The sequence below is a fragment of the Lingula anatina genome, chromosome 2 (assembly GCF_051362555.1).
Source record: "Lingula anatina isolate TDL-2025a chromosome 2, LinAna3.0, whole genome shotgun sequence".
NCBI lineage: Eukaryota > Metazoa > Brachiopoda > Lingulata > Lingulida > Lingulidae > Lingula > Lingula anatina.
In genome coordinates this window covers 45846078-45873542 of record NC_141768.1, presented here as the reverse complement: position 1 = coordinate 45873542, position 27465 = coordinate 45846078, and the positions used below count along the sequence as shown (strand labels likewise).

Below are 27465 nucleotides of genomic sequence, written 5' to 3'. Positions count from 1 at the left end.
ATTATAGTGTAACCGTTTCACGCATCTCAGAAAATAGAAAGTGGCTTTTACAGGTTATGAAAATATCCAAAAGGACACAAAAAACCATGGACATAATAAGAGACCTTCTCTTATTATGTCCATGCAAAAAACCAAACTTTATAGGGGCATAAACATGGACTAACTTTGAATGTTGGAATGGATTTATTAACCACTGGTAAATTTGAGAAAATCGCAGTTTTTTACTCCTGGAAATCCATTTTGGCCAAAACGAACAGCTTTATTTCTTTTGGCTTTTAAAGAGTTTCAATGCCAAAGATAAATAAGTGCATTCACCTGTAACCGTACATTGGACGAATTGCGTTAGTTGTGCACATCGCATTCCTTGCTTTTGCCTAGGTGGAGAATTTACCTTGTTCTCAAGTATACGAGGTCGTAAAGTATTTATACACTTTAAAACACAAAGAAAATTGTTTTAAATTGTATTATTAACGAACTATAAACAGTATTTAACTGATTGATACAATAGTATAATGTATTTTGACTGATATTCTTATTTCTATATTTCGATAAATTAGGGAATGTGGTATCCATGCTCTTTCTTTTCGTCAGCCGCCATCATGGGTTTTGCTAACGTGTGGAACTCGCACCCAAAGAAATTCGGTCCAGGCTCCCGCACTTGGTAAGTAAACGAATTATACAATTGTATTTAATAACTTGAATATGTTGACATCCTTTTTATTGTGATTATTGCAGTGTCTTATGTGATAAACGTCGAATGTCAAAGGATTTATTCGGAATGTTTTATATTAATTTGCTGGCAGTCTAAATGGAGTGTTAGATACCATCTTGGCAACGATTTTATATCCCTTACTCCTGTTTATTCATTATTCATGTAACGATAAAATAAAGATGAAATAACACATTTTCATAGATAGACTTAAGTATCACACATTGCTTTAAAATCATACTCGGAATCCACTAATGTGCATCCACGCCATTTTTCTGAATGCTTGATAATGCTTTTCAGAGGAAACTTGTATGTAAGAAAAACGTGACGAATTCCAAACTTCAAAGCCAATATATTGCATTGTTTGCTGTGTGTAGTATATTGTTAACCTCGTTTCTATTTACATTACAGCCGAGTGTGTTCTAATCACCACGGCTTGATCAGAAAATATGGTCTGAACATGTGCAGAAGATGCTTTAGAGAATATTCTGCAGACATAGGATTCAAGAAGGTGAGGATTGGGGCGGTGTTAAGTCACTTTGCAGAAACACGGCTGGGGTTTGAAGTGAACTTGACACATTTGAAAAATTTCCCAAAATCAATTTTTCTTCCTACATATTTTCCCAGTTTTGACAGTTAAGAACGTAACTGATGCTGATTGTTCCTTTTGAAATGTACAGGAAGATATTGCTTTAAAATTAAAATAAAACAGCAAATCTAGTGTAGGGACAGGTTGAGCAATGATCTGTGAAAAGAAATTGCATGGTAAAATTGATGTAGGCAGATAAATCTAGCACATCTTTAACTACATTGTCAATTAACTTTTACTGTATAAGTCTAACCACTATTGGGCTTTGAAGTTTACACTAACCATATGTAAAAGATTTTCATTTGGTATTAACTGAAACTTAGGAATATTGACTTACTCAAGGCAGAGAGAAATTCCAATAAATTTGCAGTTACCCAAGTTCCTAGTTATGCAAGAATAGCTATGGTTCATAGTTAACACATCTATAATAAATGGGTTGATCTGAAATTTTATGGGTTTTATTTGCCTAATGGCTTTGAACATGTTCTTATAAGTCTGATTACAAATATTACATTGTTCTGTATTAGCAACTACTATTTAACATAGATCAAAGATTTTAAATAGAAAGTTTCAAGTAAAATAAGTGAGTAAAGACTGTAAATGGTGATCTAGACATCCATTGACCGACACACTTGAAGATTTAATAAAAAATTTGTATCGTTTTTCTACTTAGTCGCAACTTAAACAATTTGATTAAATAAGAAGCATGTATGTGGACATAGACCTTCTCACCGTAGAGAAGTGATTATAAAATGTTTCATATTTCATTTTTTACAGCTTGACTAAAGATTCCATGCACATTGACCCGAGAAGATGCATTTTACTTGTGAAGAAATGGCACCCTGGTGGCAAAACCTCACCAACCTGTGATGAAGGGCTGCGATGTGGATCGGTAGACATGGCTGTTCAGCTTTATACAGAAAAATTTGCCCAGAAACCTTACAACTGTGCGAAAGAGCAAATTTAAAATGCATTTTTTAGGGTGTTATTATCATTTATGAAAATAAATTGTAAAAGAAAATTTGATGTGTGTTGTTTAATGGGTTGTGTTGTAGCCCTCTTCTATTGTTATGATGCTTTCAAGAAGTATTGAATTCAGATTTTTCTACCATTTGAGAGTTTTTGACAAAAAAGTAAAAATTTCTAGTTCACAACTAGAACACATCAAACAATCTGAATGCCAATTCTCATCTCTACCAGTTCGAGCACAATCAACTGCTGAACATTAAGCATGCCCCCCCACCTTCACATTGTTATAAGAATAAGCAGTGAATGACATTGCAATCGAGCGTTGCAACTGCTGAGAACTATTTGAAACTATCTTGGTAAACAAAAATTCCAAAACATACTTGTGGCCTTTATTATTTCTTGACAAGATTGACAGTAACGTAGCAAACCTGAAACAACATCATTGCTAATGAACCTGTTTTATTTGTTTCAGTCTCATGCAAATAAATAAATGTCTATATTTTGAACATTTAACACTTAAACTACTTGTCCTGTAGCTTCTGGTATTACCATTGGCAAGCTGTTCACTACCTCCAATTAAGGTCTGCTATGCCATCTTCACTGTTAATCACACAGAAAGAATGCTGCCATGATCGTGCCATTTCAATTTGTATGAGGTATGAATACACTTCAAGAAAAGGAAACCACGCACTAATCTATTTTACTTTCACACGGTACAATTTCTGTCCTTCACAACTTTTTTCCCTCTATTTTCCTGCTTAAAGCATTAGAGGCAACCTAGTAGCTTCGTCCAAAGAGGCAGTACTTGATTGGCTTGGCCTTGCAGTCTGGGTGAATACACTTCATGTCTGCCTTTATATCCCCTGGCTGCTGGAACGGATAGCACAGACTTTTGGCTCCCATAGATGGCGCTCCCTCCTCCACCACTGCATCTCTGAAATCACACATACGCAGGACTCGTTACACAAAAGTAAACATATTTGGGCAAATGCTTATCACGTGAATGGGGAAACATGAATTTTTTTTTCTACCAAAGTGTGCATTAATTTAGTGACAATTGTCTTGTGAGCTCAAATATAATTGTTTGGCTAAGTTGTTTTAGCCTAAAGTGAGTCTAGTTCATATGCCCTGCAAATGTATGTAGAAGTCAAATTTGACAGAAAAATGGTCTCGGTAATTAATATTTGGGATGAAAACCGGATATCCATACATCTGTCTATTGCTTGAATACCTGCCACCATGACGTTAAGCTGATGTTCTTTTTATTTTTCTTTGAAATTGGAAATACATAGCAACCACTCAATAACTATTGGAAAGATAAATTTTCTTTCTTGAGTGAGTTTATGTCTTGGTTGACCATTAGTATTATAACTAACATAAAACAAGGGATGCGAACAAATGTATTGGGCATGGAATGTAATTAGCAGTTAGTGAATACTTTAACTTACTGAAGCTGTTTTTAATTTAAAGAAAAAAATCCTGGGCAGGGTATCTAAATAATAGGCATTTTAGTGCAGCCATAAAAAGTCTCAAACCATTCCAAGTTTCCAGGCTGAAAATCAAAATTAAATTAACATAACTAAAAAGCAGATGGCTAAGGCTGTTGGCACCATTCCATTAAATGCTCCTAAAACAAAAACTGCTGTTGGTTGCTACTATAGTAAAGATTTCCATAAATGTGGAACACACCATGCCAGACCAACCTGTGGCCCTGTGGCATCTGTACCGAGCAACAGAACAGACCATGGATCCAGCTAAAGAAACCCCGTTCTTCTGGACCACTTTTGGCAGTATAGAAGCTACAAGGTGACAGTCAAATACTTTCTTTAACCAGCAACATGTCCTATATCTAAAGGCTCTAATTTTCTAACTGCATACAATGGCCTATTACAACCTTTGGACCACCTTGTCTAATATATTTTCAAGATTGACATATTTTCTGTATCGGATACCCATTGAAGAATCAGGATAACTTTTTAAATAGATTTATTTTCTTATCAGATCTAATAATAATGTAAATACTGTACCTTGCACTATCCTTCTTGATTTTCTCTTCACACTCTCCCTCCCCACAGAATGGAGACATGATGATCTTCTTCTGGTCCAGCTGATGGCAGAAGTCCTGCCAGTCATGGCTCAGGGCTACATATTCATCTTGGATCTTTTTGGCTCTGCAACAGAAATTTTGTTAATATTTTAATTCATTTGCCAAAATATTAAACAAAATTGAAAATAAATAAATTATGAGAATTATAAATTAAAATACATGAATAGATTGCTTTCAATGTTGCTTAAATAAGTAGTAAATTTTTGCTTGTATTTCAGTAGAAACAACATCTTCATGCAAAGGATTGCCCAAGTAAACACACATCAATTCATGTTTTTTCTTCCTTTTCTCCCCACGTAACAGTAACAATTTTTCATTATATGCAGCTTCCTGTGTATAAATTCTGGGAAGCATTAGATTTTGTGTAGACTTACTTGGCAAACAAAGAAGACTGAATGTCCTCCAACAATTTCTTGATTCCCTCTGCGGCACTGGCCTGTTTCAAGGTAAGTTTATCCCCGGTGTCTCGCCTCACAGCAACCAGTTCTCCATTCTTAACATCTCGTGGGCCTAACTCAATCCTGACTGGGACACCCTGGGAAATATTGAACATAAAAACTCAATCCTGACTGGGACACCCTGGGAAATATTGAACATAAAAACTCAATCCTGACTGGGACATCCTGGGAAATATTGAACATAAAAACTCAATCCTGACTGGGACACCCTGGGAAATATTGAACATAAAAACTTAAGTTAACTGATTCAGTCCACTGATCACTTCAAAACTATGTTACCACGTGAAAATCAACTAATCGGAAGATGAAACACGAATAATTAAAAAAATCTCCCCTTGAACTAGTAACTATGACACTGAAAAAATGACACATTTTTTTCACTCGTCCAATGCCAAACCTACAAGTCAATCACAATATATTGCTGTAACAATTAAGATAACATGTTGTGTTTTAGCATAACATTTGTAAGTACCTTAAGCTCCCAATGGTTGAACTTCCACCCTGGTGAGTAGTTGTCTCTATAGTCACCCTTAGCTTTGATTCCTGCCTGTACTAGAATATTCTCTAGCTCCTCACAGCTTTTTATAAGACTCTGCCTGTCTGCATCTGATAGTGAGGCAGTGATGCCACACGGAACCACGATGGCCTAGGAATAAAATAGAACATTAATCAGGGTGCTAAACAAACTTTCTCTACATCAAAATCCAAATTGAGAGGAAATACAATTTTCTTAAGTCTGAAATGAAGGAAAAAAGTTCATGTGATGATATATAAACCTTATGAAAAATTTAGTGCCATATAAAATAAAATGTATAATTCTGATATATTAAAAAATTTTGAGACATTTTATCCTCATGGACTCATTATATTTTAAAATATTTTTGAAAACTAAAGAAGACCTACCAATGTTTGAAGAACATCCGCAATTTAGAAGTAAATCTTCAGAATACACATAATAAAAATGTCAAAAATAAAAGCTGCAGACGTCTTACCTGCACAGATGCTACTCTAGGTGGCAGCACCAGGCCTGTATTGTCTCCATGCACCATTGCCATGACACCAATGGTCCTGGTGGTGATACCCCATGAGTTCTGGTGGACGTGCTCCATCTCCTGAGTGTCTGGGTTCTCATACATTATCTCAAACATTTTTGAGAAATTCTGACCCAAGTGATGGGATGTGGCTCCCTGAAAGAAAAACAAGCAAAAACTTATTAGATCATAAAATGAGCCATATTTTTTTTATTAATAACAAACAGACAGTCTTATTGATAAATTTTAGTTCTCTAAGAAACAAACTTAATTTTTTTTTCAAATATATATTATACATATCATTAACAATTTCTTGAAAATATTAATTTTAGTGACATTGCAAATCGGGTTTCACTAAAGCATCATAATTTATATTAAAAAAAACAAACTTTCTATATTCATTCATCACAGAGATCAATACCCACCTGAATTCCTCTACCACTAGCAGAAATGTATATTTCAGTGGTTGTAGTGAAGTCTCCTCCAGCAAACTTCTCTTTCTCTGTTTTTCTTCCCTTTATTACAGGAACTGCCAGCAGCTCTTCATACACTCTGGCATACAGATCCAAGATTTTAAAGACCTGCAATGAATAAAATATGTCCATTGTTCACTGTAGTATAGATTTAGATCTAGTGCAGATCAGTATAGATTAACATCCTCTGTCGTTGTACATAAGGGGATGGAAAAAGCCTACACTTTGTAGAATTGTGTAATGGATGACTCTATATCACTAAAGTTCTTTTGTGAAATCAAACATCCCCTGCAGCCTAGACATTCATTATTTTATTGATCTAGAGAGTTATCTTTTAAAACATAATTCTAAAGGTTATCTGGTGGTTATCCCTGCCTACCTCATCCTCAGCCTCTGCTCTGGTAGCAAATGCTGTGTGTCCTTCCTGCCACAGAAACTCTCTGGTTCTCAGGAAAGGCTGAGGATGCTTGAACTCCCATCTCTGTAATACAGTACATTCATATATTGTAATATATACAAATAATGTAGACATTTCTGCCTTATTTAGACCAAATCAATATTTTATATTCCATCAGTGAGAAAAAAAATTGCAGAAAAGCCAAAGGAATATATGTTTTACATTTCTGGTGGTCAAATAAGAACAAATTCACCAATTGACTAAGTTGTACTATGCCCTAGAGAACATGGACCAATGTTTTTACCCTCTTACAAAAATTTTGACTGATGTAAACATCAGATATTACAACATTCATTTAATATCTACCATAGCATTCATTTACTACCTGCCACAGAATTTATCTAAATTAATCCCTACTTGAAATGCAATCAGTACTTACTACAACATGTATCAACTAGAGGATCAGAGAGGCGATACCGCCTCCTGGTATTGTACCACCAGCTGGAGTAAGCGCATTCGTATGGGAAGGAAAAAGAAGGGGGAGGGGTTGACAAGCTGTATAAAATGCAGTAAACAAGGGTTATCATTTTACATAGATAATTATTTTTTTTTAAATCAGGTGGGCAAAAGCAAAAGGTCAAATACAAGGATGTAGTATCATTGTGAATGTAGGATTTCCTCACTAACTGTGATGGAAACAATATTTGAAATTTTGTTTATATTTGGGTTAAACCGTGCTGCCTTTTATTCTGTAGTTGATATTGGCCTACATGGGCAACATCGTATATTCTTTATTTTTGTGCTTGTTTGTATCATATATATTAATGAAAATTTAAAAATGGGTTGATGCAGCTGTTTTGACATTTAAAATAATTAGAATATCAAAACTGGGAGAGAAATTATAATTTAGGAAATTGAATCCACCCAAAAAGTGAAAAGCTTGTTTGGGTAGTGCTGAAAAAAAAAAAAGATAAACAACAAAATATAGTTGAATCTGCGTGATGCGCCAAAACCCTTGGCAACGAATGCCTTGACGACCAGGAAGAAAGGCATCGAAAGCCCTATTGACAAGCACAGTTTTTAGTTTTACTACAATAACAGCTGTTTTAGTGGTGAAATGCAGTATAATATATTTCCGTGTGTTGTTTAGAATCTATTTCTTGCGGAATTTTGAATCTCAAAGGAAGAGTTATTATTGCTTTAAATGTACACATGTACAGCTGACCAAATGGGTACTAATGTCAAACTAATCATGCATTAAAGCAAGTATATCTATATATAACTGCTACATATATATATATATATATATATATATATATATGCAGGCAATCAGTTGGCTTTTGTGGAAAAAAAACTGCCTATTCATGCATCTGTAGGGTGGGAAAATTTGCAAACTATAGTTCATGGTGAAAAATAGGTCAAAGGTCAATTTCAAAGTAAAAGTTTCCCAGTATATAACTTCCTATTCAAGATCAATAGCAACTATTGCCAGTTTTGGAGATATAAGGGAGGGATTTTTTTTTTAGTGCAGTTCATTATGAAAAGTAGGTCACAGATCAATTTGAAGGTCAGAGTTAGACTGCCAGTGAAAAGAAGGTCAAAGGCTAATTTCCAAGTTACAGTAAGACCCCATTTCCACAGATTATAGATCGATCTATCCCCATGGGGAGTCTCACTAGATTACTGTCAGCATAGCTGGCTTAAATGCCTGTCCTGCCTACTAAAAGCTGTAAGGGAATAATTAAATTCCGTGTGCGGTCGGCTAACTGCAGGGAGTTAGGTCAATCAAGTAAGATCGATCTTAATCTCTGGGAATGCGCTCTAAGATTGTCAGTATATCACTTCCTATTCAAGTTCAATGGTAACTATGGGTGTATCTCTGCTAGTTTTGATGATATAATTAAGGACCAGAAAACTTGCAAAGTGAAGTTCATCATGAAAAGTAGGTCAAAGGTCAATATCAAGGTCACAGTTAGATTGCTAGTTAATGACTTTCTATTCAAATTCTATGGGCATATCTCTGCTAATTTTGGGAGTGTTTTTTCATTTTATGTTAACTACTGAATATTGCATTGTTGTACTATTTAATAAAGTGCAACTCCTAAACCGTATGGAAAATAAGAAAATGGACACCACCTCCAGTATTGTGCTTGACAAGCTGTACTAAATGCAAAAAACAAGACGTCTCTAGTGTAAACAGTTCCACAATTACAGAGTTTTTAGTTTCGGCATCAAATGACTGCTTCTCCGGTGAAAATGCACCGATTGACCCCAAACCCATGAAGATGAAGGGAGTCCCTAAATAGTAGTCCCCACTGTAATATGAAAGCTTAGGTCTGTGTAGTTTCTGAAAATTGGCACAAACAATTCTTTTTTTGCAGAAAATTCCCATTTTTAGAAAATTTTGGCCTGTTTGACCTTGAAATAAAGGTCAAATGTCAAATCCAAGGGCATATTTGGAAACTCCATATATGACTTTTGGTCAGACCTCTATAGTAACTTTTTCCATAATTCCTTCAGTTTGGGAGATATTTAGCATCAAATTTTCAAAAATTTTGACAAGGGTGCATTTCAGTGAGCGTCACACCTAGACCAATGCACTAACTGAGACAAAAATACCAGGGGGTTCAAGTTGAGATTATATGTGACCTAAATCCAAGAGATGGGGACACAGGTCCCTGCGGTCTAGGAGGAGAAGCGGTAACGGTGACTTGTTTCCGGCGCCCGACTGCGGAGCCGCAGGAGCCGGCGGAGCCGCAGGAGCCGGCGGAGCTGTACGAGACGGGCCGGGACTAAAACCATGAGTACCGCCAGCGTATACGCTGGTGGTACTAAATACCTACCACAACATTGCACCACTGGTTCAGTCTGACAGGCAAGTCTCGGTGGGATCTGATCCATTTGGCATAAGATGGGTACATCACAGTTTCGCTGGTTGGACGTATGGCAATAGGCTCATTCAGATCTGATTGGCCAGACTTCGTCACCCAGGCAACCTAGGTTAAAAAGACTGATTTTATATAACATCTTGGTTTGTTCTTGATATCCTTAGATATGTGCTACAATAATTTGATTTGAAAAAAAAAAATAAATAAATAAATAAATAAAAATAAACATAAATAAAATTAATATATTGAATAAAATGATTTGAATCTAATTTTCCCTGTAAAACTATAACAGTTTCTTAGTTTTTCATTTTCAATTTCTAAATTTTCTTTTATGAGGCAAATCTTGCAATAACTCTGTCCACCTATTTGCTGAAGAGGAAAACGTGTCAATTAAAAAAAAAAAAAAAAAACTAAATTATTCATAAATTTTAATGAAGAGGGCTGTATAAGGACAAACTAAAAACTATAATTGTTTTAAACTTCACAAAACATAAACGACCACTTACTTCTGGGGCAAAGTCTGCAATGTGTGTCTTCTCCCTCTCCAAGGCAGCATGGGAGACAAACATGGGGAAGTAGCAATTCTCAACGCCTAACTTCTTGATCTCTGCATCAAAGAAGTTCTTGATCTCGTCCCAGATAGAGTAGGACCATGGACGCAGAATGTAGCAACCGCTCACATCATAGTATTCTATCATTTCTGCTTTTGTAATCACCTAGAAAATAAGTAGAAAATAAACAACTTACCATGAGCTCTGTATCTTTGAATGATGCAGAAATTTCAACATTTCTTCTACTACAACTACTGTATGTATTGACATACAGAACACATTTTCTATTCAATATGGAAATTCACACATATGGGGTGGGGAATTATTAAGGGTCTCAACAACTTGTAGTCATAAAACAGGCCACCTTTTACCTGGAGTACATTTCTAAATTCTTTTAAATATTATCACAGACACCAATCTTTAGAGACGTTGTTGTCATCCATTTTTTTTTTTTTTGGTTTCTTGTAAACAATTGGCATTTACAAAAAATAATTTTATTACAATTTATGAGTTTTATGAACACTTGATGTACCTGAGTGTACCATTCTGAAAGATTTTCCTCCTTTTTGGCCTCTAAACCCAACCTGAAAAAGAAAGAAAATAAGATAATTTTGTTAAATTCTTAATATCACAATAGGTGCACATGTATGTTGATATATCTAACTTTTTGAAAAACACTTTATTGTGAGAGTAATTTTATTGTTATTATCCTTGCTGCATACATATTATTATTATTATAATTACTGCCATTATATAACCAAACACTGGTTACTGTTAAACAAATTGAAACACAGCATGTATCTGTGCCAATAAGACCCCTACCTAGTGACCTTCTTCACTTCCCTGCCAGCATCTTCTTTAGCTGGCTTCTGCTGTTTTGGTTCAGCTGCCTTGCCGCCTTTATTTTCTTTCTTCCCTTTTTTGTCCTTCCTTCCACCACCACCCCCAGCAACATCCTCTCCTGTCAGTTGTTTGTATTCTGCCTTGAGACTCAAGAGGACCTTCACTTCTTCATCAACCTGATCCTGTTCAAAACATGAGAGATTTTTGCATAATTCTTTCCCAGAGTATTGTGGGTTCAAAGAAAACTCGAGTGCAAATAACTCTGAGTTTGGCTATTGTTTTGAAAAACAAACAAACAAACAAACCACCACCACTACTACTGTTTACTGACCCAATAAATATATGTAAAGTGCATATCATCAGAAATATTTTCACTGTCCTAACACTATAATAAAAAGAAGCATAACACAGAAACAAGGCAGCAAAGCTGTCAAATGTACAGACAAAAAGCAGGAAATAACTATGCACAAAATAGGCTAATGTCAATTCTGATGCAAAAGAACATTATGTTAAACTGCAAATTTAACATCAAATTTTAATTATGCTCAACAGGTAATACCAATGTAAGTAAAATGTGTAACAAGCATAAGGCTTCAGGCCCATGGGAGTTCAAGTTCACACTTTGAACATGTATAACTTCCAGAAAAAGAAGCCAATTAGACTGCTTTTCCAACTCAGGCTGCATGCCGATTTCGAACTTGACTTGCGTTTTAGTAAGATCAATTACTCCTGTGAGTTTCATGACAACAAGCCTATCGGTTATTCTTGAAATGTGTTTACAGTGTTGCATATATGCTGAAAAGTGAAAAAAAAAAAGCATAACTTCTACAATAAAGGCCCGATCATGCTGATTTTTGAACTTGACCTGTGTTTTATGAATATTCATCAGCTCTGTAAATATAAAGCCCAATAGTAAAACTGCCTTCCACTTATCGTGCTTACAATGAAAGTGCACGGCGACGGCGATGACGGCGACGACAGACACAGGTGATGTCAATATGTACAGACACATCTATATATATTTACTGTACTGTTTAAGAACAGTAATTGACATGGTTTTTCTTAAATGGTCATCATGGGAACAGTGCCCTAAATAGGTTTTTTTCAAATTTTGATGCAATATTACATGTTTAACAGCATAATGACCATCAATTTTTAATAATAAAATATTAGTATCATGGATGTTCAGAAAATGTGACTAGCAAAGGTCTTCAGGCCCATGGAACTTCAAAGTCACAACTTGAAAATGCCAAAATGTAAACAAGACAGCACTGTTCTGAAATGTTTTTTTTTCCATTTTTAACAATTTTTAACATAAAACAAAATTAACAGTTTACTGCCATTTTTATATGATCAACTAAGAAAATTGATGAGATGGGAAAAATATCAACAGAGCAGTGTTAAATGTCCAATTTCTTCCATTCTGAGATTCTGAACATAGTGAATGATTGAATCTGACAAACTGCAATGATATGAGTTTTTTTCTATTTTTGAAACTTTATTACACAATACATGATAACAAGTTTACCATCTTTTTTACAAAATCAACTAACAATGTTGTAAAGATGCAGGAAATGTCAAACAAACACTTTTATGTATCTTATTAGTTTAATAATGAGACTGTTAACATGCCTAAGAATTGAATCTGAGGAAATGTGAAAAATATGCTGAAAAGTGAAAAAACAGCATAACTTCTACAATAATGGCCCGATCATACTGATTTTCGAACTTGACCTGCGTTTTATGAATATTCATCAGCTCTGTAAATATAAAGCCAAAAAGTAAAACTGCCCTCCACTTATCGTGTTTACAAGGAAAGTGCACGGCGCCGGCATCGGCATCGGCATCGCCATCGCCATCGCCATCGGCGACGACAGACGCAGGTGATGGCAATATGTACAGACACATCTGTGTCTGTACATAAAAAAAGATCGACAATTTTCATGTCTAGAGGCCTATATTAAAGTCAGTGAAACCACCTTATATTATCATTCCATGCAACACCACTCACCTTGGGTGCACCACCTGTCTTGAGCTGCCTCACTTTTTCTCCCTGTGCCTCTATTTTCCCCTTCAGAGCCAGGGTCTCTGGGCTCCCAGCGGCAGCCCCACTGTTCTCCTTATTGTCCGCCATCACTGGTGTCGTCTGCTGCTGTTGTGGTATTGTGAGACCTGGTTTCCAGTCAAGACCCGTGGACTGCTTAAACTGCTCTTTAAGCCCCAACAGAACTTTCACTTCTGGGTCAATTTGGTCCTTAAGAGAACAAGGCAGCAAAGCTGTCAAATGTACAGACAAAAAGCAGGAAATAACAAAAAAGGCTACTGTCAATTCTGATGCAAAAGTACATTTTGTTAAACTGCAAATTCAACATCAAATTTTAATTATGCTCAACAGGTAAAATTACATCTGTGTCTGTACATAAAAACGGCATTTCTTTAAAATAATGGCCCGATTATGCTGATTTTTGAACTCAACCTGCGATTTAGCAGGAATGACCACTCCTGTGAGTTTAATGACAATTGGCCTATCTGTTTTTCTTATATTGTGTTTACAGTGTTGCATATATGCTGAAAAGTGAAAAAAAAAGCATAACTACTAAAATAGTGGCCCGATCATGCAGATTTTTGAACTTGACCTGCGTTTTAGTAAGATCAATTACTCTGCATTTTAGTCCTGTATTTCTTTTTTGAAAGTTTGACAATCATAAGTAACATGGTTTTCCCATAATGGTCATCTTGGCAGCAGCACCCAAAATTGTGTTTTCTTCTATTCTGATGCAATATTACATAATGGTTAACAGCAAAATGACCGTTAATTTTTAATAATAAAATACACGTATCATGGATTTTCAGAAAATGTGACTAGCATGGGTCTTCAAGCCCGTGGAACATGCCGATTTTCGAACTTGACCTGTGTTATAGTAAGATCAATTACTCCTGTGATTTTCATGACAACAGGCCTATCGGTTTTCCTTAAAATGTGTTTACAGTGTTGCATATATGCTGAAAAGTGAAAAAACAGCATAACTTCTACAATAATGGCCCGATCATGCTGATTTTTTAACTTGACCTGCGTTTTATGAATATTCATCAGCTCTGTAAATATACAGCCAAAAAGTAAAACTGCCTTCCACTTATCATGTTTACAATGAAAGTGCACGGTGTCGGCACCGGCGACGGCAACGACAGACGCAGGTGATGGCAATATGTACAGACACATCTGTACATATTTACTGTACTGTTTGAGAACAGTAAGTGACATGGTTTTTCTTAAATGGTCATCATGGGAGCAGTGCCCAAAATAGTTTTTTTTCAAATTTTGATGCAATATTACATAATGTTTAACAGCATAATGACCATCAATTTTTAATAATAAAATATTAGTATCATGGATATTCAGAAAATGTGACTAGCAAAGGTCTTCAGGCCCATGGAACTTCCAAGTCACAACTTGAAAATGCCAGAATGTAAACAAGACAGCACTGTTCTGAAATGTTTTTTTTCCATTTTTAACACTTTTTTTAACATAAAACAAAATTAACAGTTTACTGCCATTTTTATATGATCAACTAAGAAAATTGATGAGATGGGAAAAATATCAATACAACAGTGTTAAATGTCCAATTTCCTCCATTCTGAGTTTCTGAACATAGTGAATGATTGAATCTGACAAACTGCAATGATATGAGTTTATTTCCATTTTGGAAACTTTATTACATAATACACGATAACAAGTTTACCATCATTTTTACATAATCAACTAACAATGTTGTAAAGATGCAGGAAATGTCAAACAAACACTTTTACGTATCTTATTAGTTCATTAATGAGACTGTTAACATGCCTAACAGTTGAATCTGAGGAAATTTGAAAAAACAGCATAACTTCTAAAATAATGGCCCGATTATGCTGATTTTCGAACTCAACCTGTGTTTTAGTAAGATTGACCACTCCTGTGAGTTAAATGACAATTGGCCTATCTGTTTTTCTTATATTGTGTTTACAGTGTTGTATATATGCTGAAAAATGAAAAAAACAGCATAACTACTAAAATTCTGGCCCGATCATGCCGATTTTCGAACTTGACCTGCGTTTTAGTAAGATTAATTACTCCTGTGAGTTTCATGACAACAGGCCTAACGGTTTTCCTTAAAATGTGTTTACAGGGTTGCATATATGCTGAAAAGTGAAAAAACAGCATAACTTCTACAATAATGGCCCGATCATGCTGGTTTTCGAACTTGACCTGCGTTTTATGAATATTCATCAGCTCTGTAAATATTAAGCCAAAAAGTAAAACTGCCCTCCACTTATCGTGTTTACAAGGAAAGTGCACGGCGCCGGCATCGGCATCGGCGACGGCGACGGCGACGACAGACGCAGGTGATGGCAATATGTACAGACACATCTGTGTCTGTACATAAAAATCAATAATTGTGGTGACTTTGATAATGTACCAACGTGTTGAATTATATAAATTTGGGGAATAATCTTTACACTTTTATTTTACACAAATTATATATATATATATATATACTTTATATATAAACTGTGTATTGCCTTATGAGTACCATGTATTGCAATATACCTTCTGTGTATTGCCTTACACATACTGTGTATTGCAGCATACATGTACATAGTGCGTATTGCTTAATACACAATCTGACCTCACTGATAACAGAAAGAACATATTTCTTGTTCCAAGCAGCCATGTCTTCTTAAAACTTTTATCATGTACATGTCTAATAACATCTCTCACCTAATTTTTCTCTGCCAAAAGAGCAAAATCTCAACCACTCAGATGTACCAAAGCTGGGAAATACACGTTGCTAATATAGGCACAGCTATGCAAATACCTTTAACATTTGTCTGAATTTACTACAGTTTATAAGCACATCTACATTACCTCAAATTAAACTACAGTGCTCATAGGGAATTATTAAGCATAGCATATATAGTAGGACATGCAATGTTAGGGTTGCCTACTCATAACATAGTGTATGCATTATTTAGTATCAATTCCCATTGTTTTTACTGTGTTCTCCTATTGTTAATTAAAATAGCACACACTGGAGCTTTTGCATTTTGAGCCCAGTAATTACCCACGCATAGCAATCATCATATTCATGAGGTCTGGTGTCTTAGCACTGTATAATGAGGCTACAGACAAAGGGAATACATTGCACACCTAGGGACACCTGTAATATATATAGGTCAACTCTCATTGGACTGCTTCAAGTCATTCTCGTGAAGCATCTGACTACTAAACTGCACCCCGAGTTGGTACAAATCATGATTGAGACAGAGAAGTAAAAGCACATACCCCTTTCTGTTACAACCAGCTAGGTTCCCCCTCCCTCTCTATCCCTCCATCACACAGACCCTGTACATGTGTCAACGTGGCTGACCATAAAGGAATCCCATATTGCACTGTTGTGACCTAGTTTATTGCACTGCTGTGACCCAGTTTCTGGCTAATTCAATAAAGCAATGCAAAAGCTCCTTTCACTACACAGGTATGAGCAGTGGTCTAAACACTGTTGTTCATACACCTGTAGAAAGGCAGAGTGGATGACCAAGTGTACTACTGGCTCCCCTTGGCACACTTCTTGGGTTTATCAAATAATATTATTTTCTTTGAAAGTTTATATCATAGAGATTCTAACATTTACAAAATACCACACATTGTTATCATCAATCATTATAAAAATATTCTTCTACTAAAATCCATCACTTCATTTTTCAAAGTTTGATACCAGATGTCTACAATGTAACCTTTTCTCAAATAGATAAGATAAAACATTTTTTTTTTTTTTTGTGAAAATGAATAAAATAGATGCTTATTTAATTTTTTTTGATTTCATACATTTTGATAAAATATTTATATAAGACATAGGAAGAGCTCTTTAGAAAGGCAAATGGAATCAAACGAGATATAACTTCTAATTTATCTACAGAAAAGATTTAAACGCCACTATTTATTTTTTTTAGGTCTCATTTATCACTTTCAAATTTCTCATTTCGCAAAAAATATCCAGATATTTCACTAAAAGAAATATTATCTTGAGCTGAGGACAAAAAATTGGTACTGCTGAATGCAATCAGATTAACACACTTCCTTTTGTTTTCAACATATTTGCATAATCATCAGCTTCTCTGTATTCTACTCAATGCCAGGAGGAGGCATGTTAATCTTTAAATTGGATTGCATTCATAGCCCTGCAGAGTAAGGCTTCGTTCACATGCAATGTCTATTTTCTAAATTCTATTTTCTATTTGCGGCATGTCTTATGATCACGGTCTGTGCACTGAATATCCTGCCGCGTAATTACTGGCAGCGCGAGCCAGTTACTATAAGTTACTATAAGTTACTATAAGTAACTGGTTCGCGCTGCCAGTAATTACGCGGCGGGATATTCAGTGCACAGACCGTGATCATAAGATAGCACGAATAGAAAATAGAATTTAGAAAATACACACTGCATGTGAACGAAGCCTAAGTTAAAAGAATTTATACAATAGATTCATTGAAAGCACCCCTAGTATCCTTGGTGAAGCACTCTATCTGCAAGTTGAAATTACTACAACTAGACACCAGTGTATTCATTTACTCCACACTACTCGGAGTTTGTTTCTGTCATGAGATAGCTTTTAGGTGATGCAACAGTTAGGATCAATTCAGTATTTTTTTAAATACATTGATGTTTTAGGAACATCTATCAGTGACATTACACATAATTGCAGTTCATGGAATACTTTTATTTAAAACTTATAATTTTTGTGGTCACACTCTTGATCTTGGGTTGGAAAGTTATTAAATTGTAACACCACCTGAGGTAAGGCACCTAGTCTACTTGCCGACCATTATAAGATAAACACTATGCTAGGATGTGGCAGACCACAACAAGTGTCACTGTACATCTATCTACCTACCCCAAGTCAAAGTATAGGATAACAGTATGAACCACTTTTATTATAGCTCCCCTGGGTGCTGGTCTTTTTCAGATATTTCAGCCACACTCCAGTTGATGATTATGTATTCAAAACACCGCATAGGGTAAGTACCCCCTTTTGCAATTTGCACCAGTTTAGTAATTGCAGATCATTTAAATGTGTAATTAAAACAGAATTACAGCTATTTTAATTGAGTTTAAGACATTCTGCTATCTCACCTTTGGTGCTTTCTGGCTCTTCAGGTCTCTTATCTTGTTTCCCTGGGCAACAATTTTCTCGTTCAATTCTCCTGCGTCTGCCCCAGCAGCCGAAGCACCAGTAGTGGCAGGTGCCTCCTTAGGCTTACTTTCTCCCTTGGCTTTCTGTTTCCCCGCATTCCCTCCACCGCTGGCTGGCTTCCAGTCCTTCCCTGTGGCAGCTTTGTATTCTGCCTTCAGAGCCAGGAGAGTTTTCACTGCAGCATCCACCTCGTCCTGAAAATACAGGATTTTTCAACAATAAATACAAGTTGTAGTTAATTTCGTTTCAATGATAACCCAATCATATAAATGAATTGTTAGGTGAGAAAACTGCACGCATGCAGACATACTTGATCTTTCCTGAAGTAACTTGTTTTTAGTCCTGGCCATCACTATTTTAACTGTGTTACAACTTGTTGTACTTTGCCCTCATTTTTTTATTAAAAATTTCTAATAACCAGGGTTATTTCTTTGGCTCATCTTCACATTTGTTCGAAGTAAAACTAAGTAGCTCTTAGTTATCAAAATAGTTCCCTAAAAACAACGGCTAAGATCTGAGTAATCTACATTCCAATGTTTTTGTTTCTGCAAAGAGGAAATTATCATAGAAACTGAGTGTAAAACACAGCTGATTAAATTCTACACTGCAGAAGCAACTCCTACACACAAGAATTCATTACCTTAGCAGCTTTCTGGCCCTTGAGTTCCCGGACTTTATTTCCTTGTTCAGTGATCTTTTTATCCAAGTCTGCGGCATCTCCAGTCAGTGCAGGAGGCTGCTCCTCCTGAGGTGATTTCTCTGCTGCTTTGCCTTTCTTACTCTGGGCCTTCTACAATGGTTAAAAGAAAAATAGTCTTGCTTAAAATGAGGTACGTGAATGACCCATTTTGACAAATTTAGATACAATGGGGGTGGTTATAAGTTGTTTTTCCATTCTTATCCTCTACCTGAGAAAAAATAACTGACTCCTGGACCTTGTATCAAAAAAATAATTTTGGGGTTTAGCTAAGTCTTAGCTAAGACTAATATCATACTTGAGCCATTTCTGGAATAGCCCTCTGCTTCAAATGAGGCAAGTGAATGTTTGCAAATGGAAATGTAAAATTTACTCGCAAGAATGAGGACTTCTTAAATGCTTTGGTTTTTAATTCAGTGCCTAATCAGATAAAAAAAAATTCAATTTAAGTGGACTGCTATAGATTCACCCCGTGTCAAAACAGACTACAATTTACTTAAAACTAAGACCAACTATCCTCTTCTATTCTTTTGCGAGACTGGCCTCTGCTTACCTCTTTGGCTCCAGTGTCTTTGGGTTCCTTGTGTTTTGAGCCAGCTTTTGGCATCTCCTTGACATGACCATCTGGGATGTTGATCAGGACACATGGACTGGCTAGACTGGTGTAGCGACTGGGAGGGTAAAAACAGAACTGGACAGTAAAACTGGCATATACACATATTTCAATCAAAAGATACAAAACATACAAAACCAAATTGAACCTGCGTTTTATCACTGTGTATCATTAAAAGGCTTTTAATTAAAATTTTTGAAATAAAAAGTTGACCATGATGATTTACCTTGGGGGTTCATATGGTGAGTCACATACAAAATAACCCCTTCTCTGGATCTGAATCATGTCCCCTTTCTTCAGAGACATCAACTCTGGGTCTCCAACCATCACGGACTCAGTCTAGTTATTAAAAATGTATAAATCACAATTTGTGTACATGGATATAAAGAAAGAATGTCATTAAAATACATTCAAAATGAGCAAATTTATTATTTTTCACCAACCTCTTGAAAACAATGAATCGAAATTATAACCAAGAGAAGAGAAGATTAACTTTAAAGAGCCATTTGCCATTTACTTAAAAGACATAACATTACTATGCTAAATTAAGTGAAACTTTAAATTTATCTGAGATTAAATGAATAAGTAAAATAAATTTACCCTAGAGTTTCTATTAATGTAGTCTTTAAAGTCATCTTCCTTGGCCAGCACAGGTTTGCTGATGATGTTGTCATAATAAATGCAGAGAGTAGGAGTCATGGGAGATTTCTCAGTGTCAGCCAGCCAGGTCACTTTCTGGGTCTTCTTGAAATCCTACAACAACAAAATTGTATTATATTCCTTGCTATTTCTTATACCCATCTGCTGAAATATGTATCAACTATTCTGTAAAAGCAGTTATTAAAACAAACTTTAAAATGTTTTAAATACAGGAATAAAACCAGGTTACCAACACTAACTTTCAATGATAGGACAAAGTCCATATATGCCAGCTATGCCACACTTTCACTAATAAAAATAAACCTTACTTCATGTATAGCACTGCATTTTACCTACAGTAACACATAATTAAGCTACTGTTGAAATTAATTTACTGTATTGTCCAGTTTCAGCTCAGCATCCAAAGATTCCACTTTCCCATCATTATTCCTATTAAATAAAAAATTTTAAACAAAATTTAATCCAAAATTCTTTAACATATCTCTGAAAGTGGGTGTATATATAAATATATACTTAAAATTTTTTGCTCTTTATGTCTATAACACTTAGGATAAGTGATAAAACTCTGTACAGCATTAATCCAAAAGCAAAAGGAATCCACCTAAAAACATTTAATTCTAATTATATCTTTGACAATAACCAAATAACATACCATAAACTGGGAGTATGAAAATAACTGAATACAAATCATATCCAAGATTATAAGAACCCCTAGACAGAACCACTCACTTGTTTATCTTGGTAATGACCAAGTTGCCCCAGTTAATGAAAGTAGCCATTTCTCCCACAGACAAGTGCTCAGCATCAGCGCCATCTATGAACACAGTAGGTGAGAACCAAACTTGCTTGGTGCCAACATCAGGATTCTGTAATCAAGGAAACAGCATTATGCATCTTCATATATAAATTTATTAGGATAAACCATTTGCATATACTTAAAGAATATATCCAACTCATTAGACACACACACACACACACACGCATGCACACACTCTCTATACAGACGATAAGATGATTGTATACCAAACTCAGTCTATATATATAAGGACTGGCATATATACAGACAGCATGTTGAGGTCTAACCAAACCTCTACCCCAGGACAATGTGGCCTTAGTCTCGTACCTTGGGGTGCCTGGCCACCTCCTTGTGTCCCACTGTGGCTCCTTTCACAGACACCGGGACAATCTCAGACTTCAGGAGAGCTGTGTGCCTAGGCACCACTGGATCTATGACCTGGAGGTATTGATAGGAGAACTTAAATAAGTATTTCATTGTGCTAGCATACAGGCACAGACACAAAAATCTGTATTTAAGTTGAAATGTTCTTGTTTGTAAAACAGCATAAGGTCATGCAAGAATGAGACAATTTTCAAGTTGAGGGGAGCAGCATCTTTGGACCACAGGGCAACTTCTTTTGGCTCACTCTAGCTAGAGAATGCTAATAAAACAAATTCAAGTTTGCCAAATTGCAATTTTTTTTTTAAGTTCTTTTTTTTACTGATTTAGTTTTCAGATTAAAATGTTGATTTGGCTAAAAATATTCAGATATTTCACCAAATTCCATAGTAACACATCTTAAACCCTTTGTAGAACCATTTTCGGAAAATTTTAACTGGTAAACTATGTTCTCATTTAAGTAGATTACCACTCATCTTGGGTCAAAACCGCAAAAAAAAAAAAAAAAAAAAAAAAAAATTGTCTCAAAGTTAAAATGAACTTCTAAATCAATTGTAGAAAATTGCCCCTGAATCAAATTTTCTGGAGATCAATTAATTGTTAAATTTTGTATCATAAAATCAGCCAGGATCAATTATATATCCACATAGTGATTAATACATTGATTGATTGTATATACCAAATATTGATAAATATCAACATGTGGATTAACAATATCCTGACCTAAATACACCAGCTGTCTATCAGAACAATAATAAAGTTAGCAGTGACTGAATTTTGCAAATCTAACAGAAAACTAGTGAACAGAAAGAGTAAAATAATTAAAGAAAGGTATTTCAGCTGCTAGATATCTTTGGAACATGTTAAGTGGAGCACCTTTTTGTTATATGACCAAATCTTGTCCCAAGACATCATGTTCACAGACTTGGATGAGCCCTGAAAAAAAAATTATTATGGTAAGAAATGGGGAAATTTATGCTGCAGAAATAAAATTGGGAATTACTTGTTAATTTGGAAGCAAATATCTCAATATTGAGGAAATACCAGGGAAGACATGATAACTTGCAGAGATCAAGCACTTAATTATGCAAGCTTAATGATAATAGTTTAATTTCAATGAGGACGTACACATGTGAACTCCCACGTAAAATGGCATGACGTAAAAGACGCTATAACAAGCTACAAATTAATGGGCATGCAGCTGGCTGCTAATGTATATCTTGTCTAATTACCTGGGCAATGATAAATTGCTTGAGACCTTCAACTGTCATTCCTCTTCTCAATATTCCACGTACAGTGGGGAAACGTGGATCATCCCTGGTACATAAAACAACCCATTACGACAGGCAAACTGTTATCATTATTTGTGTTATTTGAAAAACGTGCACAGAAATGTACCAAAAACCTGCCCAGGTTAAAGTGTAATTAAACTGGTTTTTCAGTGCATTCTCTAAATTTTTACAAGTGCACCTCAATTGTAATAAGCAAGAAAAGTTTAACTGACATTATAATTTTCAAGGTTGATGGTGTCCTCAACACTCACCAGCCCTCAACTAGACCTTCATTGGCAAACCAGGTCAGTTTTCTCTTGGACAGAACAGTGTTCTGAAGGTTCAAACGACTGTACGAGTAAATGTAGGGTTTTCTCATACCTACAGAAGAAAAAATTTGAATTGAAAAAGAAAAATAAATAAATAAATAAAATTGACCATGTTACTTATGTTCTGTTATGCAACTATTACAGAAAAAGTGACTTCCATGTGCATGAGAACAACATTTTGGGCTAAAAGCTAGGACCGCTTTTCAGTCTACAGATTTTTAGTAAAACTGATTTTTAATCCAAGTGTCTTACCCAGGGCATCCAGAACCCAGTAATACTGCTCATCTCTGTCCAGATACTCAGTGGTCCTCAGGGCGTGGGTCACATTCTCCAGGGAGTCCACTATAGGACAGGCAAAGTCATAGGTCGGGTAGACACTAGGAGAAAACAAAGGAAACTGTAAGCTGGGGTTTAGATGTTATTATGACAAAATAATAAGTTTGTGACAAAAAAAATAATAATAATAAATAAATGAATAAAATTACAATAAAAAAATAAAATAAAATAAAATGATAATTATATTGCACAATACATGTATGTTTCAATTACTAGAGTGAACCCAGGCAATATACAAATTGGTGAAAGTTGAAAAAACTGAAAATCCTAAAAACATAGCTTGCAATTTCTCATCACATTTAGATCAAATGAAAAAAAAATGATCGAAATGGAGACTGATTGGAAAATTCTGAAATCAGGCATAATCCTGAAAACTTTCACCCATGAATATATCAGATCACCAAAAAACCACCAATGGCCATACAATGTATGCCAAAATTAACCAACTGGTTCTTCAGGTCAACCAAGTGTCTTTACAAAAAAGCAGAAACAGTGGCAAACACACTAAACTTCACTGCCCTGGCTTCAATTTCACTGGCATTTGGTGTAGGGCTCGTGTAACGTGTTGCAGACTGTCCTTACTTGTATTTGTTCCCAGTCCTAAGATGCGGCTCTGGCTTACACCTGTAGATGGTAGGGTCACGCATACAGCCGTTCTTGGAATTCATGTCAATCTTGGCACGAACAGCACACTTTCGCCCGAGGTCACTTCCCTTTTTCATCTCTTCCCAGAGTTCTAGGTTTTTGGCAACAGCTGTAAGCATGAGAACAAGGCATTTTGTAAAAGTGTCAACCAATAAGAAATAGAACTGCCTGTATCTGAATTGTTTGAGTGGGAAAAAAAATGTCAATTGAATTGGGATTATATGTGGATGACTAATTAGCTAAAATAAATGGATGAATGAATGAAGAAAGAAAGAAAGAAAAATATGCCAATCAAAATCTGATCCTTATGAAAATCATCAGGGTTCAAAAATTGAAGCAAAAATTGTGGCCTCTATCACGAAACAAAGCATTTGACCACAAACAAACTAGCAACATTTGCAATAATTTATTTTTCGCAGGTAACAATCAACTCACTGTTGCTCCTGTTCTTGGACTCCACCTTCTGGTCTCTCTCCAGTTTCATGGTGTCAGGGTCCGTGTCGTCCACGTAGGCCTTCTCCTCCCTGATCATCTTCTCACACAGGGTCAACATCATGTCAAAGTAGTCCGAGGTGTAGCTGAACTTGTCGTACTTGATTCCCAGCATAGCCACATCACCCAGAATCACCTTGAAAACAGGAAGATGTTTTCATGCACAGCCTTCACATCATAATTGATGTCAGATAAGGCAAACAATTGGTGTCACCAAGAACAACCTTGAAGAATGTAACATTGTTTGTTTCTATACTTTCCTCAAGGCCAATTTACTAAGGCTAACCTTGGCTTGTGACAATGTTTATGTGCATGCAACCTTCATGTCATCTTTTTTATGATGATTTAGCATTCTGAAAAATATCTACCAATCTGATCTCTAAACAGCCTATGACATTATATAATATTTTCTACTGCCAAATATAATTTAAAATGAACATGTTTACCTTACATGTCATAGCTAAATATTTCACAAATAAGTAATAGATAAATTATTTGATAAAGGAATAAAAAGAAAAGAGTAAATTCAAATTTAAATAACAAAAAAAACAAAAAAAAAAAAAAAAAAAACAGTAATAATATATACCTCTTCAAAGTGAGCATTTTCTTTTGCAGGGTTGGTATCGTCAAACCTCATGATCAGTGTGCCATTGAAGGCCTGCTGGTAGTACTGGTTTAACAGAGCTGCCTTAGCGTGACCAATATGGAGATACCTAATGGATTTGACAAAACATGGGAATTACTTAACAAAATTAGTAGCTGTTCAAACAAAGCAAAGAAATGTTTCTCAAAAAGGGAATGTGGAATCCAATCTTTTTTTTTTATCAGCCTTATCAAATTAAGTGCAAGAATACTAGTTTGAAAGAGGAATGGAAAGTTTAAAATTAAATAAGACTTTACAAACACCTTTTAATTTATAGACTTTCAAATATTTTGTCTTCTGTGAGATAGTGCTACATTTAAATCTCGATCATTACATGGACAATTGTACATGATTGTAGTAAAAACCCATACCAAAATTATTTTTCACATCCTAAAAAGTAAATTTAACATAGTACCTACCCACTAGCCTCAGGGGGAAATCTGACCACCACTTCTCCCATCTTTGCTCCTGGCAAGTCAACAAACTTGCCTCCTTCCTCAAACTTGCCCTAAAAGATACAGGTGCTTTATATAATTACTCCTACTAAAATTCTCATTCAGTTCAGTTATGAAAATGACCAGTATGCAATCAATGAGAGATGTTAGATAATATCACTTCACTGCTACTCATGCTGCAGGCAGCAAATTTACAAAGTCTCAAGATACGATAAAAAACAATGCTTTCAATATAAAATTTCTAGATATATTGTCTGAGTCAGGGTTTACAAATCTGCATATATAACAGCTAAGTACAGTAACAAAATTAGACAAAAATCAAATATGCTCACTACTGCAATCTCATTAAAATTTTTTCTGAAACGTTTTATTTGCATTTTCATTCTCTTGTGGGTATCATTTGAGGACCTGTAATTCAGTTAATAATATCACACAAAACTGGATCAAACCTCTTTCTTGCTTTCAGCTCCATCTGCTGGTTTAACAGGAGGCACCATCTTGTCCACGGCTAGGAACTTCTCCTGGTGTTCCAGGTAGTCATAGTAACGGTGAACATTGACTGGTGCCGTTCCACTCAGCATCAAGCTTGCCCACTGACTACTTCCTAAAATGATATAATTTGATAAATATTGTGAACATAACTTTCAAATATTCTTGTCTTACTAGACCTATCAGACACTCACTTATTTTCTGAAGTGTTACATCATTTTCATTTCCCATTACACTACTAAAATGAAATCTAACTCAATAATAATGATTTTGTGAAAAAGGCTGAAATATGATGTGGGGTGAAGGGGATCCTCTGCATCTATCTAAAAAAAATGATATTTTGGGCTCCCAAGGTTTCGAAAAATCGGCTGATAGTCGAAAAAAATCTCATTACTATTAAATACAGAACTGCTATCTAACTTTGTTATTTATGTAAAATGTTCACCATGATGTCTGCTATTTAACTTAACCCCCCTGGGGCAGGTGAGCTACATAATCACCTCTGAGAGCTCCCCAGACAGCAAAGTCTGCCAAGGTGACACGATGTCCCACCAGGTAAGTCACTGGACCCAGGACATGGTCCAGGTATTCCAAGGCAGCTGGGAAGTCCGAGGCACAGGTCAAACGGCCATTACCAAACTCCAGCCAGTGATCAACCTGGAAATATAACATATTGGATAGTCTTTTCTCTCTCTGTCTATGACTGGGTTCCCATGCCTAGATCGATCCATCTGTATCGGTCTAACTCCCTGGAGAGTCTCACTATGTTGCTATCAACTTAACCTGCTTAAATGTCTGCCACGCCTAATTATCTTTACCCCTAAGCTAATTCGGCAGGAATGACAGACATTTAAGCTGGTTAAGTTAACAGCAATTGAGTGAGACTTCCCAGGGGGATAGATCAATCTAAATATCTGTGGGAATGGTCCCTATGTGTACATAGGCATGTGTGGATGTCAAAGCAAGGACAGTAAATTGACGGTAATTAATAGTCGGTAATGGCTCAACATCCAGACACAATGTGCCTGCCTGTAAAAATTAGCAAAACGAGGATTACACAACACCCAGAGAAATCATATACTCACTTTTTCTTTCATAAATCAGTAAGAAATTATAGAAAATTTCCAGTTTCCGCCCTCACCTCTGTTCTCTCCAGGGCACTGGTTCCATACAGCCCTTCTGAAGACGCCACTCTGGACAAGTAACGACATATGGAGGCATTGGTGCTGAAACTGGTGGAGCTGAAAAAGAAATGGATTGTATGAGAAAAATAAGAATACAAGAACAATAAATGCTTGAACTGTAGTATTCAATAACGCAGAAAATGTCATAGGAATTTCAACATGCCATTCAGCAAAGTTAAAGTACCATGATTATATGTTGTGTCAAATTGTTCAGTTCACAGTCTTT

General features: G+C 35.7%; 2 protein-coding genes across 4 annotated transcripts in view; one reads left to right on the top strand and one right to left on the bottom strand.

Moving 5' to 3' along the window:
* Nucleotides 1-539: 539 nt before the first annotated feature.
* LOC147763757 (small ribosomal subunit protein uS14-like) lies at nucleotides 540-2319 on the top strand. Its single transcript, XM_087006573.1, has 3 exons — nucleotides 540-661; nucleotides 1121-1220; nucleotides 2076-2319. The coding sequence occupies exons 1-3, from the start codon at nucleotides 561-563 to the stop codon at nucleotides 2082-2084; spliced, it is 210 nt and encodes a 69-aa protein (XP_086862699.1). The 5' UTR covers nucleotides 540-560; the 3' UTR covers nucleotides 2085-2319.
* A 390-nt stretch (nucleotides 2320-2709) lies between these two features.
* LOC106171043 (bifunctional glutamate/proline--tRNA ligase) overlaps nucleotides 2710-27465 on the bottom strand; it is a 30420-nt gene continuing 5664 nt past the window's right edge. The window contains exons 3-34 of one of the 3 annotated variants that reach the window (XM_087006566.1): nucleotides 27197-27296; nucleotides 26556-26712; nucleotides 26016-26170; nucleotides 25531-25619; nucleotides 25055-25181; nucleotides 24412-24604; nucleotides 23914-24085; nucleotides 23248-23372; nucleotides 22939-23047; nucleotides 22628-22712; nucleotides 22272-22331; nucleotides 21342-21452; nucleotides 20948-21084; nucleotides 20593-20647; nucleotides 20159-20311; nucleotides 19785-19897; nucleotides 19499-19616; nucleotides 18889-19038; nucleotides 18188-18442; nucleotides 13027-13269; nucleotides 10995-11197; nucleotides 10705-10756; nucleotides 10128-10337; nucleotides 9577-9729; nucleotides 6716-6817; nucleotides 6289-6444; nucleotides 5825-6019; nucleotides 5305-5478; nucleotides 4749-4909; nucleotides 4295-4438; nucleotides 3971-4066; nucleotides 2710-3201 (exon numbers count right to left, since the gene is read on the bottom strand). In XM_087006566.1, coding sequence (XP_086862692.1) covers nucleotides 3045-3201; nucleotides 3971-4066; nucleotides 4295-4438; nucleotides 4749-4909; nucleotides 5305-5478; nucleotides 5825-6019; nucleotides 6289-6444; nucleotides 6716-6817; nucleotides 9577-9729; nucleotides 10128-10337; nucleotides 10705-10756; nucleotides 10995-11197; nucleotides 13027-13269; nucleotides 18188-18442; nucleotides 18889-19038; nucleotides 19499-19616; nucleotides 19785-19897; nucleotides 20159-20311; nucleotides 20593-20647; nucleotides 20948-21084; nucleotides 21342-21452; nucleotides 22272-22331; nucleotides 22628-22712; nucleotides 22939-23047; nucleotides 23248-23372; nucleotides 23914-24085; nucleotides 24412-24604; nucleotides 25055-25181; nucleotides 25531-25619; nucleotides 26016-26170; nucleotides 26556-26712; nucleotides 27197-27296 — 4510 coding nt within the window. In that variant the 3' untranslated portion in view covers nucleotides 2710-3044. The other 2 variants (XM_087006567.1, XM_087006568.1) reach the window with 2 other exon arrangements.

Coding starts and splice junctions, on each gene's coding strand:
- LOC147763757 (XM_087006573.1), top strand. CDS start 561: ATGTGGTATCCATGCTCTTTCTTTTCGTCAGCCGCCATCATGGGTTTT. Junction 662..1,120: donor GGTCCAGGCTCCCGCACTTG/GTAAGTAAACGA, acceptor TTTACATTACAG/CCGAGTGTGTTCTAATCACC.